Raw genomic sequence first — 16,237 nt, 5'->3', positions numbered from 1 at the left:
CCTAGTGAAATAGCTTAATGATATTTGGCTTCATTTCATACAATCTAAAAGTGAATTGCTGCTAAAAATCACTATTCTCCATCCACCTTTTGCAGTCCATTCCATCTTTGCATGAGATCTAATGATTATATGACCGTAGGATAAGTTGCATCATCTTGCTGGTTTAGCAGAAAATTATTATATGTGAATTATTACTTTCCTATGTGATTTGTTGTTCTGACTCATAATGTGAATGCACAGTTTGCCACTAGCTGTGCAGTGGGGTATCAGGAAGACTAGAGGTAACCTGCAGTTATACAAAGTTAAATAAAGAAATGTGCCTGTATTACCCTTCCATGAAAAACTGTCAGAATTTGGGATTGAGTTTTTGAGTTTATTGAAGTTTGGATGTCATGAGTGGATGTCAGTATTTCATCTCCTTTAATGTTGAAATTGAGGTAGCTTGAGCATCTCTCTTTAGGAAACAAAAAATTGTTTATTAACTTTTGATTCTTTTCTTTATAATATCTCATCTTACCTTTTTAGGAAATTGTGTAAATGCTGATTTTGACCAACTTCTGATGTATTTGTTCAATTGCAGGAGACAGCAGTATCAAAAAATCTCAGTTTAATTTATTAATTCTTTTAGAAAACATTTAAATATTTCCTATAAAAGGATTGGTTGTGTAGAAAGAAAATGATGTGTCATACCAATCTGCTGATAAGTGCATTTTCTTCTTGTCCTTTCTCTGTTATCACACAGATTTTATTTTCCTGATGCTTTTGCTGCACATTTCAGCATTTCTTTCCAGTTTTTCTCCATTTTTATCTTTAGTCATAGCTTTCTGTAATTAATGCAGTCCACAACCCACACTGTGTGAAGCACAGAGGTTTTATTTATCCACCTTAATTGATGTCCTATGACTTGTTGGCAAAACAATGGCATATAAGGGAGCCTGCTTTGGCAGGGAGGTTGGACTCGATAGTCTCTCGAGATCCCTTCCAACCCCTATAATTCTGTGATTCTGTGATACAGCAGGAGATCATGGTCAGCAGCTCTGTAGGTGTGTATCCTGCTGAGGGGCACATACACATACGGTTTTCTGTCTGTAATCAAATAGCTTTTGTGTTGCCTCTTTCTATTTTTACTTCTACACATCTTTCTGTTTTACTCATATGAGGCTATTATGGGACAGTATGTGAGCTAGGCAATGAGAAAATTCTACCAATTCTTTATCCACCAAATAGTCCAGCCTTCGTACCCATATCTCTCCAATTTAGAGATTAAGATGCAGTATAGGACCACATCAAAGCCCTTTCAGAAGTCCAGGTAAGTGACATCACTTGCTCTGCCTTTGTCCACTCATGCTGTCACTGGATTGTGGAAGACCACCAGATCGGTCAGGCATGATCTGCCCTTAGTGGAGCCATGCTGCCTGTCTCAGATAACATTATCAAAGGTTGTTCTGAAAGCAAGGCCAACGTTATCTGGGAAAGATAATGGTCAGTGAGAGGAACATGCCTAAATATCCTGAAGTGTTTCTGGCACATTTGCTTCTTTCTGCTTCTGGTTTGGAACAAGTGCTATGAGTTAGGGGAATATTACATATCTAAAATACGCAATAATATGCTGTTAATATGGTGTTTTTCAGTACTATATTACAAATGGTGTTTTCAATTATTTATCTCTTAGTAACCTCAAATGTATGAATTTGTATTTATAGTCTGCCTATTATCCTAGAGATGAGACCCACCACTAATCTGTTTTATTTACTTACTTTCATCTGTTATTAGAATTCCTTCAATTACTTACTAGAATTCCTTCAGAAGTCATATATATCTGCAGAAACTGAAAACAAGCATCAAGTTGTATGATAAAGATCGATATTTGTATTGCTTTTTAACATTATTCCAGAAATATTACAATTGATACCTTCAATGGTTTTATTTCATTGAATGTGATGTAAGAAGTAAAATAACTACAATGTTCCACAGTTTTGGTGCTTGTAAAATTAGGTGTATAGCTGTTCTTATTTTTTAAGGTTACTCATCATCCACTCTTCTGTCCGTACAGCATAATAGCTAACATGAATGTTCATAAAACTGAGAAACAGAGTAAAGTTCTTTTGTCATATTTAATTTGTTTCGTACCGTATTCCAGGAAGATGCGCAGGTGCATTAATGAGCTTGATTTTTGACTGTGCACCACAGCTCTAGACATCTTAGGCTCAAGACAGAGAGAGTTGTGATTGAAACACATCAGCTGTAAACTGAGTTATCATCAGTAATAGTGAAGACTGATTACGACTGAAAAGAGCACACTGATGCAGGATTAGTCCTCTTGTGCTTACAGTAACTATAATGAAAAAACAAGTTTTAGTAGTAGCAGATCATTTCCTGTGTTATTTCCACTTTCGATCTGTCCAGCTTCCCTTCATTGGAATTCCACTTTTATGTAATCTTAGATGACGCTCTATCTGACAGTATCTTCTGCTGTTATTGGCTTATTTTCTAGATGGGAAGTGATGGAGTTTTGCGCCTCAGTAGTTCTGCTCTAAACAATGAATTCTTTGCGTATGCAGCACAAGGGTGGAAACAACGATTGGCAGAAGGTAACTTTTTATTTGCTCTCAGATTTACCAAAGAATAATTATTTTCATGAGGAAAGCCACCGCTTCTCCATCTGAGGATTACATTAACAAGGGAAAGAGTAATGCAATGGTAACTGAGCACAACGAACATTGCTGATTCCTTTTTGAATTTAGTCTACATTATCACAACTTGCTGTGACAGTTTATACTGACTGTTAGAAAGAAAAAAAGACAACAACACATTTTCATCACTGCCAAACCTCGGAAACGTAAATGCAAGTGACTAAATCCCACCAATATAGTTTCAAGATAGTGAAGTTACATGGTAAAGCAAGTCTTGCTACTTCACACTCTTGTTTTTCAGTGTATTCATTGGAGATTGTTGGATGATCAGAAATCACTGTTCATCGTCTGTGTAGCTGTAGTGTATAATTATGCATGAAACTAATCGACAACTTTTATTCAATATTAGTATTTGTTTTGTAGGAGAATTTACTCCAGAAATGCAGTTGCGTATCAGACAGGAGATGGAAAAGGAAAAGAAAACAGAGCCTTGGAAGGAAAAATTCTTTGAAAGGTTTTATGGTGAAAAGTAAGTATTGAAGCAAATAAAAGAAAATGAAAAAAATGCTTTTAGGAGCAAATGAAAATATAATTCTCTGCTTCACATAGCACAGTTATATGCTGTAAAACTTAATAAAATGGTTATCAAAGGCATCATTCCCTGATATAAGAAGTTGTGGGTAGAATTATAGTGGCACATCTGCACTTGCATTACAATTGCATTTTTAAAGGTTCATAACTCATCCATAAAAATTCATTTCAAGGAAGGCTTAAGACACAAGGCTCAAGCATGTGAGTATTTTTTAATTATCTTTTAAAAGATGAGATTAGGTCTGTTCTTAGTGCAAAATATAAATACAGCTTCTTCAGACTAGAAGACTAGTGGAAATATTTCTTTGTGGTTTTTTTCCTTCATTTTTTTCTAAGCTAGTTGTCATTTTTTGAATCAAGTAGTTCTTAGTGTTTGACAGAGATGGCCTTTCACACAGACTGTACAGCGGAAGAGATACTGGATAGAGTCATATAAAAATGACAACTAGTCTAATTTTAGAAGTGAGATGCAAAGGATAAATAGATGCCCATAATTGGCTAAAATGAATTAGATGATATTGCTCCAGGTGTTCCACTGCGCAGAGTCAGCATGATTTGACTGAAGCAGAGATGGCATTCTGCAGAAGCATGATGTTTAATCCTTAATTCTGTTTTAAGAATCAGAATTTCAAAGAGATTCACATCTCTTAAAAATTGTAAAATCTTCCTTTTGAAATTTGTTTTTAAAAAGTTAATCTGTCCACCTTTTAAATCAGACTTCAATTTAAAAAAATACATATTAAAAATCTTCATCATTATAAAACAATTAATTAGAAGTTACTATTTTCTTATTTTCATATATGAGTAAATGAAATTTATGAATTACACATAGTAGCCAAAAGAAACATCACATGAGATTTCTTAGTTTTGTTATTAGATGCTTTTTGCTTAAGAAATCTGAGACACTGGAAAACCTGAATATGAGTGGTTGACTTAAAGATAAGGCATTAACTGAAATGTTTCTGCAGTAACACTGCTACTTCTCAATCCAGTGCTTTGGGATATTGGAAAATGTGGTGAAAACAAGGCAGGAAATGGACAGATACATTTTAATATTTTATTTTTCAGTCCTTTCTAGGTGCTTTCTCGAAGTGTGAATACTACTACACAATGTTATCTTTAAAAATAATGGAGATTCTAAGGTCTTAGCATTGCTTTGTTATTGTCAAGCGCTTCATTTTTTACTTACAAGTTTTGAGACCTCGATTTATTGATTCCTGTAGCATCAGAAAGTATTTATTAGGTTTTTAGTAAGGGCTTTTCATTATGTGTATCAAGACAACTCAGTTACCATCTCCTTATGAAGGAAAAGGCTGTGTAATGTATTAACAAATGACCTTCCACAACTAGAAGTTTAGTAAGAGCAAAGCTCTATTTGAAGACTGTTGTGAAGACAAGACACAAATGACTGTCATATGCACAGAGAATGATACTCTGAATTTTACAGAGCCATCAGTCCTGCTGTGCTAGCTGAATGCTGGACACCGTAATGGTTGGCAGATAATTACTCAGTCTGCAGTAATATGTGTCATTTGGAAGATAAGTTCCTGACATCAGCATTGCTATGCAAAATGTCATATCACACATAATTTCCATTGCTTACTAGAGTGTTGAATGTGTTTCCTCCTGCTCTTTCTCTAACGTACATTATCTGACTCTCATCCTTCTTCTTGGTTAATATGTGGGCAGCTTCTACTGCTTTGCTGCTTGGCCTGTAGTAATTATTCTTCCCATTATTTACCGTCTCTCTGGTAACTTTTCCTGCTGTTTCCCTTGCCTTTTTTTGACTTAGTTATTTTTTTTAAACTTGGTTTGAAGGTGATTGGGCTTCATCTATTTTCAGTCGTGTTGATTCATCTGAAGTAGCAGATTTTGAAAACTTCCTGAGCAATTTCTCAGATTTGTCATCTGTCTTTCTAACTTGCTTTCCAACCAATCTGCAGTCTTGCTCTGACTTCAGCTAATTTGATCATTAAATATTCCATAACTTATTAAAGTTTCACCTCATACCTAGAGAAGAATCATTAATATATGCAGAGTTTTGGAAAACATTTTTATGTGGCATTCAGTGGCTTTAGAGTGTTTCTTTCATGTAGGCTATGTGCATTATATTTTTTGTGTTTCTCTCTCTGCCCAGGCAGCTGGGCATGGGACTACCAGTTGTAGTTCACTTTCATCAATTTATGTTCATTTTCCATTTTCTCATGTCGTTCATTTTCCTCTCCTGGACTTAATTTAAAACACAGAAACTTCATTCTGCAGTCATTTATCTAGGATCAGCTGATATGTGTTGCCAGAAATTTGTATTCTTCTGGCTTATGCCCCTAGGACCACAAGGGTTATGTTCTATTGTCTCAATATATTATTTCCTTTCCCAGTCTTGAGTGCAATACGTGTCGGGATTGGCACTGTCAGCTCACTAAATCAAAGGTTTCATTTTGGGCAGACTTCTTCTGAATTTTATTGCTGATATAATCCTTCATTAATTTTCTTTAATTTTCTCTAGTACTACTTATCGCAACACTAGAGTATCAGCATTAGTATATTCTTGAGTAGCTGTTTGTGTCTTTTACCATTTGATAACTGTCTGCCTTTGTCAATTGAATCCTGTACTTATCAGCACTTTTCACTGATGGCTGTTTACTGCTGTTCTTGTATTTCTCTGCTCTTTTGCAAAGTTTCAGTGTCTGTTTCTCTAAGGAGAAAGACAGATCAGCTGTTTATCTTGCAGTCTGGGATTGCCTTAAACATCCTGACCTTGAGCCTTCTTCTTTTGAAAGTATTTTTTCCTTCATGGCGATATCTTTTTCAAAATAGTGATATTTGCAGTTCTGCATAAAATTGAAAAACTGATTGATGTGTTCTGCTGACCTTAATCCTACACTATTATTTTTCTACACTTCCTCCTTTTTAATATATTACTTGAGTGTGTATATTTGTGCAGTGCCCATGTGGCAGTTGCATTGACCTTTATTGTGTATTTCATTCCTTTCCTGTTTTTTCATTCCATAAATACAAATATCATGCAATATCTTCCATGATGTAAGCTAGCCAGAGAAAATATAACAGTGGCTCCATTTTCTGTAATGCACTATATTTTCCCCTCTTTATTTTCCTGAGATAACTTTTTCTTATATGCACAAGAAAAGGAATTTATTCACATATACCCAGGTAAACTAAACTTTACTCACCTAAACTTAAAATCTAAGCTTAAACTGTATAGGGAACCTATAGTCTATATACAAGAGGTACGTATCTCAGAAATGCATTCAATATGGGGAATGTAAAATAGCTGTTCTGAATTACTCTCTGGAGGATCCTCCCTCAGCACATTGATGGCACAGGGGGGCTTTGTGCCTGTTAACTGACTAGCAGTAGGCAATATTAATAACAACCTTGGGAGTGCTTTTTTACGTACCAGTTCCAGGCCGTGGATTTTCTTCTTTACACCTGTCAGCGTGAATAATCCATCCGATCAGTATTTTTTAAAAACATAATCACAGATTGCATCTTTTTACATACTTTTTCTGTTCTTCCATATATGTGGGCCTTTGTAATCTCTGTTCCCGCTGGCTGCCCATTGGTATGTTCTCCTTCTTCCGTAATATCTGAGTATCTTTCACGCTCGCTTACTGCCATCTTGTTATTCAGTTACTTTGTTTTGTGATTAAACTGAGAACAGAGATCAAACTCCTCTTGATTAGATTTTAAGATCCTTAAGACCATGACAACTTTTTAAGTCCTCCAACGAAACTTTTGTGTATTTTCTACTGTTGTGGAATCACTCAAGCGCAAAATTTATTTGGAAGATCTCACTAAACATGCTTGAAGACCTGCTCTGCTGTCCATAGCAGGAAATAAGGATGTCAAAGACCAAACGTTTTTAAAAATAACCACTTTTTTTTTGCCGTTGACTTTTCTTTTGTTTTGATTTTTCTTTCTGTTGAAGCAATAAAAATGTATTAAAACTGTGGTTTCAGGAACAAAGGTAAGTGAATCTTCAGAAGACAAGTATACAAAGGAATGCAGTTTTTTGCATTTCATCCTTGAAAATGAATGCATTCATTATAAATATCTTTTATCTCCTTAGGAATGTTATTGTTAATTACAGTGAAATCAATTGAAGAGCATATACATAGAAATGTTTATTTAGAAATAATTTTTAGCCTAAATGAATATTTAGTTTGCTGAAAGAACGGAGCAGAAACACACAAGCTGTCAGCTGATCGCTTGACTAGTAAAATGAGACTGAAGCAGAATGATTTTGATTTTCATGATAAATGTGAAATGATTGTAGAATTGCAAAACTGAAATGCCTCGTTTGTTGTCTTGGTTTTAGATGCAGCTTTTTCATTTTCACACAGCATTTAAGCCATAGTGCTGGTTGTGTTGACCCTAAATGCAGGTAGAGGAGGAAAAAATGAATTTCCTTTAGAACTGTTACTGACTTATGAAGGCACAGTTATGCATTTCCTCTTCATTGTTGGCAGTGTTAGAATTGCAGTGTTGGGCTGATATTAAATATATATATATATATATGTATATATATATATATATATGAGTAGTTGTGAATCTATATAACTCACGGTTTTTTGTGGCTTTTTTTTTTTAAATTTTTTTGTTGAAGTGCCAAATAGTTAAATAACAAGGAATAGATTATTTATTTTTAAAATATTTAAGTTTTTAACACTACTAAGGCAAGCTGGGTAATTCATTTTCCAAAATACATAAAGCCATATCTACAACTGTACAAATTAGTCAGCCACCACTTAGCCAAACCACTATTTTAAACTGAGTAGTGTGCCCTTTTTTTGTAAATGGAAGACATGAGTGAGAAAGGAGATTCTACTTCTTTACCATATCTTTGATGAAAAAACCTTTTTTAATAAATTTGTTTGTTTGTTTGTTTCAGATTGGGAATGTCAAGAGGGGAATCTTTGAAACTCACTACAGTGCAGAGCAACAATGAAGATGACAGCAATTCTTTGTGTGGATCTTCTGGCACACCTGGTCCTTCTAAGCAAGCAACCTTTGAGGAACATGAACAAAAAGACACTAAAACTCCAGCACTACCAGAAAAAGATAACAGTCCATCTCTTTGTGATATGGAGCAGGTTCCTGTCAAGAATCTAGTGGCAGAGACAGAGGATATACTGATACCTGAGGAATCAATAATTCAGGAGGAGATTGCTGAAGAGGTTGAGACTAGTATTTGTGAATGCCAGGAGGAGAACTATAAAACAGAACAGGAGTTTTCTGAGGAGTCAGAAAGTCCATCTGGAACAAATGAAGAAACAGAGGCAGTGCAGCTTCCAGACAACGCTGAGTCCTGTGTCATGATGAATGATGTAACTGATACTGCATCTCACATTGAAATGAAAGTGGAGTTGAAGTCAGAATGCCCTCAGGAGGAGATGTCTGTTGTGATAGATCAGCTGGAGGATTGTGTATCACCAGCACGATCAGCTTCATCCACAAATTCTGTCAGTGATACAGTAGAGAAGGATTCTGATTCTGCAAAAGAGCTAATTGCTTCAGAAATGCAAAATGCTGCTCTGGAGGGTTCTTTGTTCACTGGTGGGGGCATTGCAGTGGATATGGAGCTTCAAAGTGACCCTGAGGAACAGTCATCTGAGAATGCTTGTATTTCTGAGACTTCCTTTTCCTCTGGAAGTCCAGAAGGACCATGTGTTTGTATTACATCTCCTGGAGGAGATACTCAGTCAACTTCAGAGGAACCCTGTACCCCAGCATCTCTTGAAACAGCTTGTTCATCTGAAGTGTCCAGTACTGAAAACACTGATGGTGATATTCATCAAAAGGCCACTGATGAGAACTTGCATACACCTTTAATGTCAGAAATCTCTCCAATGTCCACCTCACCTGTAACCTCAGAAGCATCTCTGATGTCAAATTTACCTTTAACATTAGAGGCGTCACCAGTTTCTAATTTACCTTTAACATCAGAAACATCTCCAATGTCTGATTTACCTACAACATCAGAAACATCTTCAGTATCTTCTGTCCTTCTGACTTCTGAAACATCTGTGGCAAATAGTTTGCCTCTTCCATCAGAAACATCTCCCATTTCAGATTCCCCAAGCAACGAAAGACTTATTTTGCAACAAAGGAAATCACCATGTGTGTCAGAAGAGTCACTCCCTACTTCAAAAGAAGAAAGCTGTACCATTCCTAAGGTGGTTCAAGAAGAGAATCTTGTTGTTCAACCAAAGCAACTTCAGAGTGCACCTGAAAATTTGAAAGTGGGTCCACTAACAATTATACCTGATACTTCAGCACTGGAAGAGCCCCAGAACAAAAACCTTTGTCATCAGCCATGTAAGTCACATTCTGAAATTGAGAAATCCTACATTGCTTCCATCCCAGAACACTCCTCCCCTCCAGAGGTGATCAAAATTAAAAATCACAGTATTCAGCAACGAGGTGACAAGAAGGGGACTCTCTTGCCTTCAGAGGTAGCTGTCTTACCAGAAGGATCAACAGGCAAAAATATTGAACTGTTTCCATCAAAGCAACATGAAAAGCTATATACCTCATCTCTAGATAAATCTTCATTCTCCGAAGTGTGCAGAAGTAAGTCTCATAAGCTAACAGGCAGTACCCAAAGCCGCCTAGAGAGTTCACATTCCTCCAAATCATTAGAAACCACAAAATCACCTGAAGTAAGGAATGAAAGTAGAGACCCAGAGATCCCAAAGAGGAAAACAGCAGAACAGCACAGTTTTGGAATCTGCAAAGAGAAGAGAGCTAGGATAGATGATGATCAGCCTAATCGTAGTGCTTCATCAACAAGTCCATCTGATAAAGATCAGCCACTCAGAGAAGAACCCCGAGTTCCACCCCTTAAGGTAAAGTAATGAAAACCATGCTGACTAAGAAACTGGAGGTTTACTGTTTCCCTTCTGCTGACTGCCTGCAGACCCAAAGCATAGTGAATTTTTGTACAGGTGCGAAAGACCTAAGTGACCTATGTGCCAACCTCTTTGCTTTACTATCCTTACCATGCCAAATTATATCTGATGTAAATATACCTGTAGTTGTTCAGCCAGGGTCTTTGCTACAGAGTGCCTCTATGTGAGACTAAATTTCCAGAATCTTGGTCTTAATCTGATTAAAGAGCTTCCATGTCATTTATTCAGTGCTGCTTGTCTTTCTTTCTAATTGCCAACTATATTGTCCATTTGTTCTCCCACAGATGAGTTCTCCAGGAAACGTGAATAATAAACCATAGCTATTACTGAGAAAAACAATCTGTGCCTTAATCTATCAAGAGAACCTAAAGTCAGAGTAGTTGGAGATCCCATTGCAAGTCCAGGGCTTGGGGTAGGCTGAAGTATAAGATTTCTAATTTTGTAGTGAAAACCACAGAGCTTGCCATCAGGAGGAAGTGTCTTTGATGTATGTATAAACTGATGTATGTATAAATATCTGTTGAAGGCAAAGCAAAAGATAAAAAGGGTACTCTAACTAAGCTCTTTTAAAGGTGTCCTTCTACTATGTAAGAACATCTATTCCACTTGAGAAGCATTTTTTTTTAACGAAGGGATTTCTTGATTTAGTTATATATAGTCCCAGTGTTTTGACCTTTTTAGTTTTCTACATGATGGCATCACCCAAATTTCAGATCCAATTTGCTGAACTTAAGCCACTGACTTTGCAATACTAGTTCCCGATTATTCAGAAATGCCCTTTTCTGCATTTATTTTTAACTGCTGCAATCACTGAAAATGGTTAATATGGCCAGGAGGGCAAATAGGCTAACTGTTTTAATCACTAGTGCGGCAGCTTATTTCTACTAATTTATTTTTATGAGCAGTGATGCAATTGGAAGTTAGCCTGTTCTGAGTTTTACTGATATTCTTTCGAATTTGGAAAGTCTTTATCTAGCCTAATAAATTCTATTAATTCTCTATAGCCAAAGGAATGTAGATCTCTAGGGAAGAAAAAACGTCATGGCTATAATTGTAAAAATAATCAAGCACTTAGAGCTTTAGCAGTTCTGGTGATTCAAAGTGGGAAATAGGGGGAAAAAAGGACACTGAGAAAGAAAGCAAAATGTTTTTAAGTTGTTGTGAGCTTGCAGTACTCTTTAAAACATGTTAATATAAATTTTAATTGATCTGTTCAACAACAGAGGAACAAACCTGATGATGAAAGGTGTTAGTTACAAATAATAACCTTATTTCTTATGTAATATGCCAAAGAGGGGTAAACAAAGTCAGAATTCACCTTCCGATGAGTGTTCAGTGGCATTAACTGCTAGGAAGAGTGAAATATTCCAGCCCTCTGTGTGAGTCCATCAGCTGGGCTGTCTGAAGACCGTCAGTCTTGCACAGTCATATCAAACAAGACCTGATGGCTCCAAGCAGTGAATGAGGATATTAAAACTTGGCAGGCATTTCCAAAAATAACTTTGAACGATCATTTCAAGATGGGTTTTTTTTGTGGAAAAACTATTTGCTTTTGGGTTATCTCACCAACAAACCACTTCGCTTGTTATTGAAAGAGAGGAAAGAACCTCCTTTCTCCTAAATCTGATAAGACTTTCACTTGCTGTCATAACTTATGACTACTTTTGTTAGAAATAATACTATGTAGGTTTTTTTTCCAGCTCCTTTCAGGAAAGAAGTGATAGCACTAAACACTAAATCCTATTACTGTGGACAGTCAGTAAATCTATGTCCTTTTTAAAAAAATGAAATGTTCTCTTGCCAGGCTTTGGGCATTCTAAAAGAGCATACAAGTTACAAAGTGATTCCAGGACTTCTAATCTCTAACCCTGAAAGTGGGTGTGCCTAATTAGAAAACATACAAATAATCATAGTGATTCTAGAGATTATTACTTTGCTTAAAGGTTTTGGTATTTAATGTCTTGTTTGCACTTTTAATGTTTGAAGGTTTGAGATTTTCGTTTTTGAAATGCAGTAGTGTAGGAGGTATTCCAGGGATGTACTAAAGTGAGTTTCTTAAAATTCTAGTTGAGGATGAGAAAGATGTATCCTTGGTGATTCACTTCTTTTATAGTACTCTAAAGTGCTCTGTGATATAATGTGAAAAACAAGCTCAGTGGTTGTACTGGTGCTACTTCTACATCCTGTCTAGAGGCAAGATTTGTTGCCTGGTATGTAAGGGGAGTACAGGCTGTTCCTAATGGCTTAGTCACTGGAGGCTAAGGAGCAAAAGCACTGCACTGTTGTTATTTTTTCATGTGTTTGTTGCAAATGCTTAGTACTTTCCCAGTATTATTGCACTAGGTTTGTTCATCTTCTCAGTTAGACGCAGATAGAACAGAACTGATAAACTGTGTCAGATAAGCATCATGTAGTCCTCCTGTTCAGTCTTTCTTCCTGTCAAGAAAGCAGCATGAGTAGGCTAAAACAGGTATCAGTTTGTGCTGCTGGACAACAAGAAAATAATGCAGTGCAAACATCATTACTTTCTAACATTCTTCTGTCCAGTGGCACTGAACAGTAATTCCCTTCATCACCTTGTTCTGACCCTTGTAAGAGACAACAAGTGACGCTAACTGAAGTCGTTGATCTGATTCAATTTATTGTTTTTCTTTTCTTCCTTTAGATTCAACTTTCAAAAATTGGACCACCTTTTATCATCAAGAGCCAACCTGTTTCAAAACCAGAACCTCGAGTTTCCCCAAGTACATCGGTCAGCAGTGGAAGGAACACTGGGGCTAGAACTCTTGCAGATATCAAAGCAAGAGCTCAGCAAGCACGAGCCCAAAGAGAAGCAGCAGCTGCAGCAGCTGTGGCCGCAGCTGCAAGCATTGTCTCTGGAGCAATGGGGACTCCATGCGAAGGTGGGAAGACAAGAACGCTGGCACACATCAAGGAGCAAACAAAGGCCAAGCTATTTGCAAAGCATCAAGCCAGAGCTCATTTACTCCAGACTAATAAAGAATCAAAGTCACAGTTCAACTCAAAGGAAAGTACCTCATCTCTAGAAGTATCAGCGTCTACTGATACAAAGATTGAAGGTTCTACTGGTGTCATTATAGTTAATCCTAACTGCAGGTCCCCTAGCAACAAATCTGCTCATCACCGTGAGACTACCACTTTATTACAGCAGTCACTTAACACAGCTACATTACCAGAAACTGCTATTGAGATACCGGTGCACAGTTCCGATGAGAACATACCTATGCCACAATTGTGTGAGAAAATTATTTCATCTACCTCTACTGAAAGTAACAGTGTGAACAGTGTGCCAGTGCTTTATAATAAAAGTTCAGTCTCTGTGTCTGTTTGCAGCACTGCTATGTCTGGAGCAATTAAAGAACTTTCTTTTGCAAGTTCTGTTGATAAATCCTCTGTTTTAATGTCTGTTGACAGTGTGAACACAGCAGTTTCAGCTTGTAATATAAAAATGCTGAAATCCATCCAAGGGGCTGATACTCCATGCATAGCCGTTGGACCAAAATGTATTGATAACAGTAATGTACCGGTCTCCATAGACAGTACAGTTTTATCAAATGCCGTCGATGACAAAAGGTTGCCAATACCAAGTAGCAATGCAAATAATGCAGTCTCCGGTCATTATACCGCTGTGCCAGCTTCATCCATTGCAAATAACTTGCCAAATCATCTCTCTGGTAGTTCTGTGTTGATTCCCCCAGTGGGGACTACCACCAGATTTTCTTCTGATAAGATAGCCATAACAGGGTGTAACGAGCAAAGCGCTGTTTCCATCCACACTACCGTCAGGTCAGCTTTAAGTTGCGGTGAGGCTGTTGCAGTAGCAGATTCTATCTCAAGGCCACCCATTTCAATGTTTACTGGTAACATGGTGACAATAAGCTCCTACGATAATGCTACTAAATTAAATGCTGATCTCTTAGACAAAAGTTCTGGAGCACGAAACCGAATGGATCTCTCGGGTAAATCTCAGCCAGTGAGCTATACACAAACTGCCATGAATAGATCTATACCTTGCAAAGTCATTGTTGACCACACTACAAATTTGAATTCCAGTCTGTCGCTTTCTTCTTCAATTGAAAATGCAGAGAACAGCACTGACCTGCAGAGCAGACCTGTGCGGACAGAAGCTGCCTTACAAAGTATAGCCTGTTCTCAGGTGTCTGTAATAAGCAGGCCTGAAGTAGTCTCTAATGAAAGCCTTGAGCACAGTTCCAGCTTTATCAACATTACAGCAAAGCAAGACAGCAAGAACTTGCAGGCAGGTTGTTCAAGTCTTCGAGAAGTGCCACTTGCTCCCCAGGATAAATTAATTGAGGTGGTTACTCCCAGCCAAGGTTTTTCTGAGCAGTTAAGAGGTCCTTCAGCATTTAAAAATGAAGCAGATGCTGCCTGTGTCAGTCAGTATAGCACTAACAATAGAATTTGTTGGCATGATGAAGAGGCAATGAGCACAGACCAGCCGGTGGTCAGCCATCTTAATGCCAGTAAGCATAAGGAATATGCAGAACAAAACTGCTTAAGAAGTGTCAAAACCGAACCTTCCGGTTACACGCAAATGTCAGAGCTGCAGTCCAGGAATCTTTTGACAAGCCTTGCTGTTCCTGTTAAATCTGAAACTAACGAGTCTGACAAGTGCTTCAGGATGGACACAGAGGATTTCACAGGCCCTGAAATGGCCGCCCAACCCACAGAAATAGCCCCAAGCGCTCAGCCAGCACAGGCCGCCAAGGCACCCATTGCGGATTCCATGGATGACTCCCTGTCCCTGACAACAGAAACCCTCAAAAGAGTTACAAGTGCTGGGGGCTCAAGCTGTCGCCTCTCATCAGTGGAGGCCAACAATCCTTTAGTGACACAATTACTGCAAGGCAATCTGCCTTTAGAGAAAGTGCTGCCGCAGCCCAGATCAGGAGCCAAACTAGAAATTAGCAGGCTTCCCTTGCCTTTGCAAACTACCTCAGTATGTAAAACAGCGGTGTCCGAGAGAAATATTGGTGAGCATCCTTCCAGTTCTCCTAACCCAGATGGTAAAGGATTTACAGCAGGCAGCATAGCCCCGCTACAAATCAGAAAGCGTGAAAACCATCCAAAAAAGAGGATGGCCAGGACTATAGGGGAACATGCTCAAATTAAATGCGAGCCTGGGAAGGTGTCAATGGACAGCGATGTTAAAGCAACTCCTTGTGTAATTAGTTCCAGCATGAACCAGCTAGGGCATGGGCAGCCATTTAAACAAGAGTGGCTGAACAAACATGCAGTTCAGAGCCGCATCGCTCACAGCCCAGAGATCAAGCAGCAGAAGAGGCCATTGCCTTCGTGCAGTTTCCAGCAGAGCTTATTTCACATTGATAAAAATGGCAGCTTTCATGCGGAAGCTAGTACCTCACATAGACAGCATTTTTACCAAATGTCCATGGCTGCGAGAGGCCCGATTCCCACGGCATCTTTGTTGCAAGCTACATCAAAAGGCCCACCTGGCTGCAATGCGTTTGCTTTTAGCAGACACCTGGAACAGAAGAGCTTGGGAGATGGGAATATTTCTACAGCAGCTCACCAGCTGAGGCTAGGAAGTGTCTTTTCCCCTAGTATTCAGATTAAGGAAGGTGATGACATTGCCAGTGCCTCTCAGACGCTCCAGAGTAAAACCTTAGTGCATCCTCCCCCTCCACCCCCACCCCTGCCCCCACTTCCACCTTCTCACCCAAATGTAGATGTCCCCTCTGATCAAAAACAACCGACAGTTACTATGGAAACCACAAAAAGACTTAGTTGGCCTCAGCCAGCAAGCATCTGTAGCAATATAAAATCTGAACCTGTTTCTTTTGAGGAAGGTTTAAGCAGCAGCTGTGAACTGGGCATGAAACAAGCTTCCTATGATCAGAATGAAGTGAAAGAACAGTTAAAAGCATTTGCATTAAAGAATGCAGATTTCTCTTCCTATTTACTCACTGAGCCACAGAAGCCTTTTACCCAACTTGCTGCTCCAAAAATACAGACGCAGCACCCGCAGCCACAGCAGCAGCAGCAGCAGCAGCAGCAGCAGCAGCAGCAGCAGCAGCA

At 38.3% G+C, this 16,237-nt stretch overlaps 1 protein-coding gene across 1 annotated transcript in view; it reads left to right on the top strand.

The window, feature by feature from the left end:
• The window catches only part of ASXL3 (ASXL transcriptional regulator 3), a 105,081-nt gene that overhangs the window by 83,499 nt on the left and 5,345 nt on the right, over positions 1 to 16,237 (top strand). Inside the window, exons 11-14 of the mRNA XM_042835876.1 lie at positions 2,495 to 2,591; positions 3,057 to 3,162; positions 8,137 to 10,093; positions 12,822 to 16,189. Coding sequence (XP_042691810.1) covers positions 2,495 to 2,591; positions 3,057 to 3,162; positions 8,137 to 10,093; positions 12,822 to 16,189 — 5,528 coding nt within the window. The remainder of the gene's footprint in view (positions 1 to 2,494; positions 2,592 to 3,056; positions 3,163 to 8,136; positions 10,094 to 12,821; positions 16,190 to 16,237) is intronic.

This window comes from Centrocercus urophasianus, unplaced genomic scaffold (genome assembly GCF_019232065.1).
Source record: "Centrocercus urophasianus isolate 14NV4802_14NV808 unplaced genomic scaffold, USGS_Curo_1.0 seq_11, whole genome shotgun sequence".
Classification (NCBI taxonomy): domain Eukaryota; kingdom Metazoa; phylum Chordata; class Aves; order Galliformes; family Phasianidae; genus Centrocercus; species Centrocercus urophasianus.
This window is presented reverse-complemented; position numbering and strand designations above follow the sequence as displayed.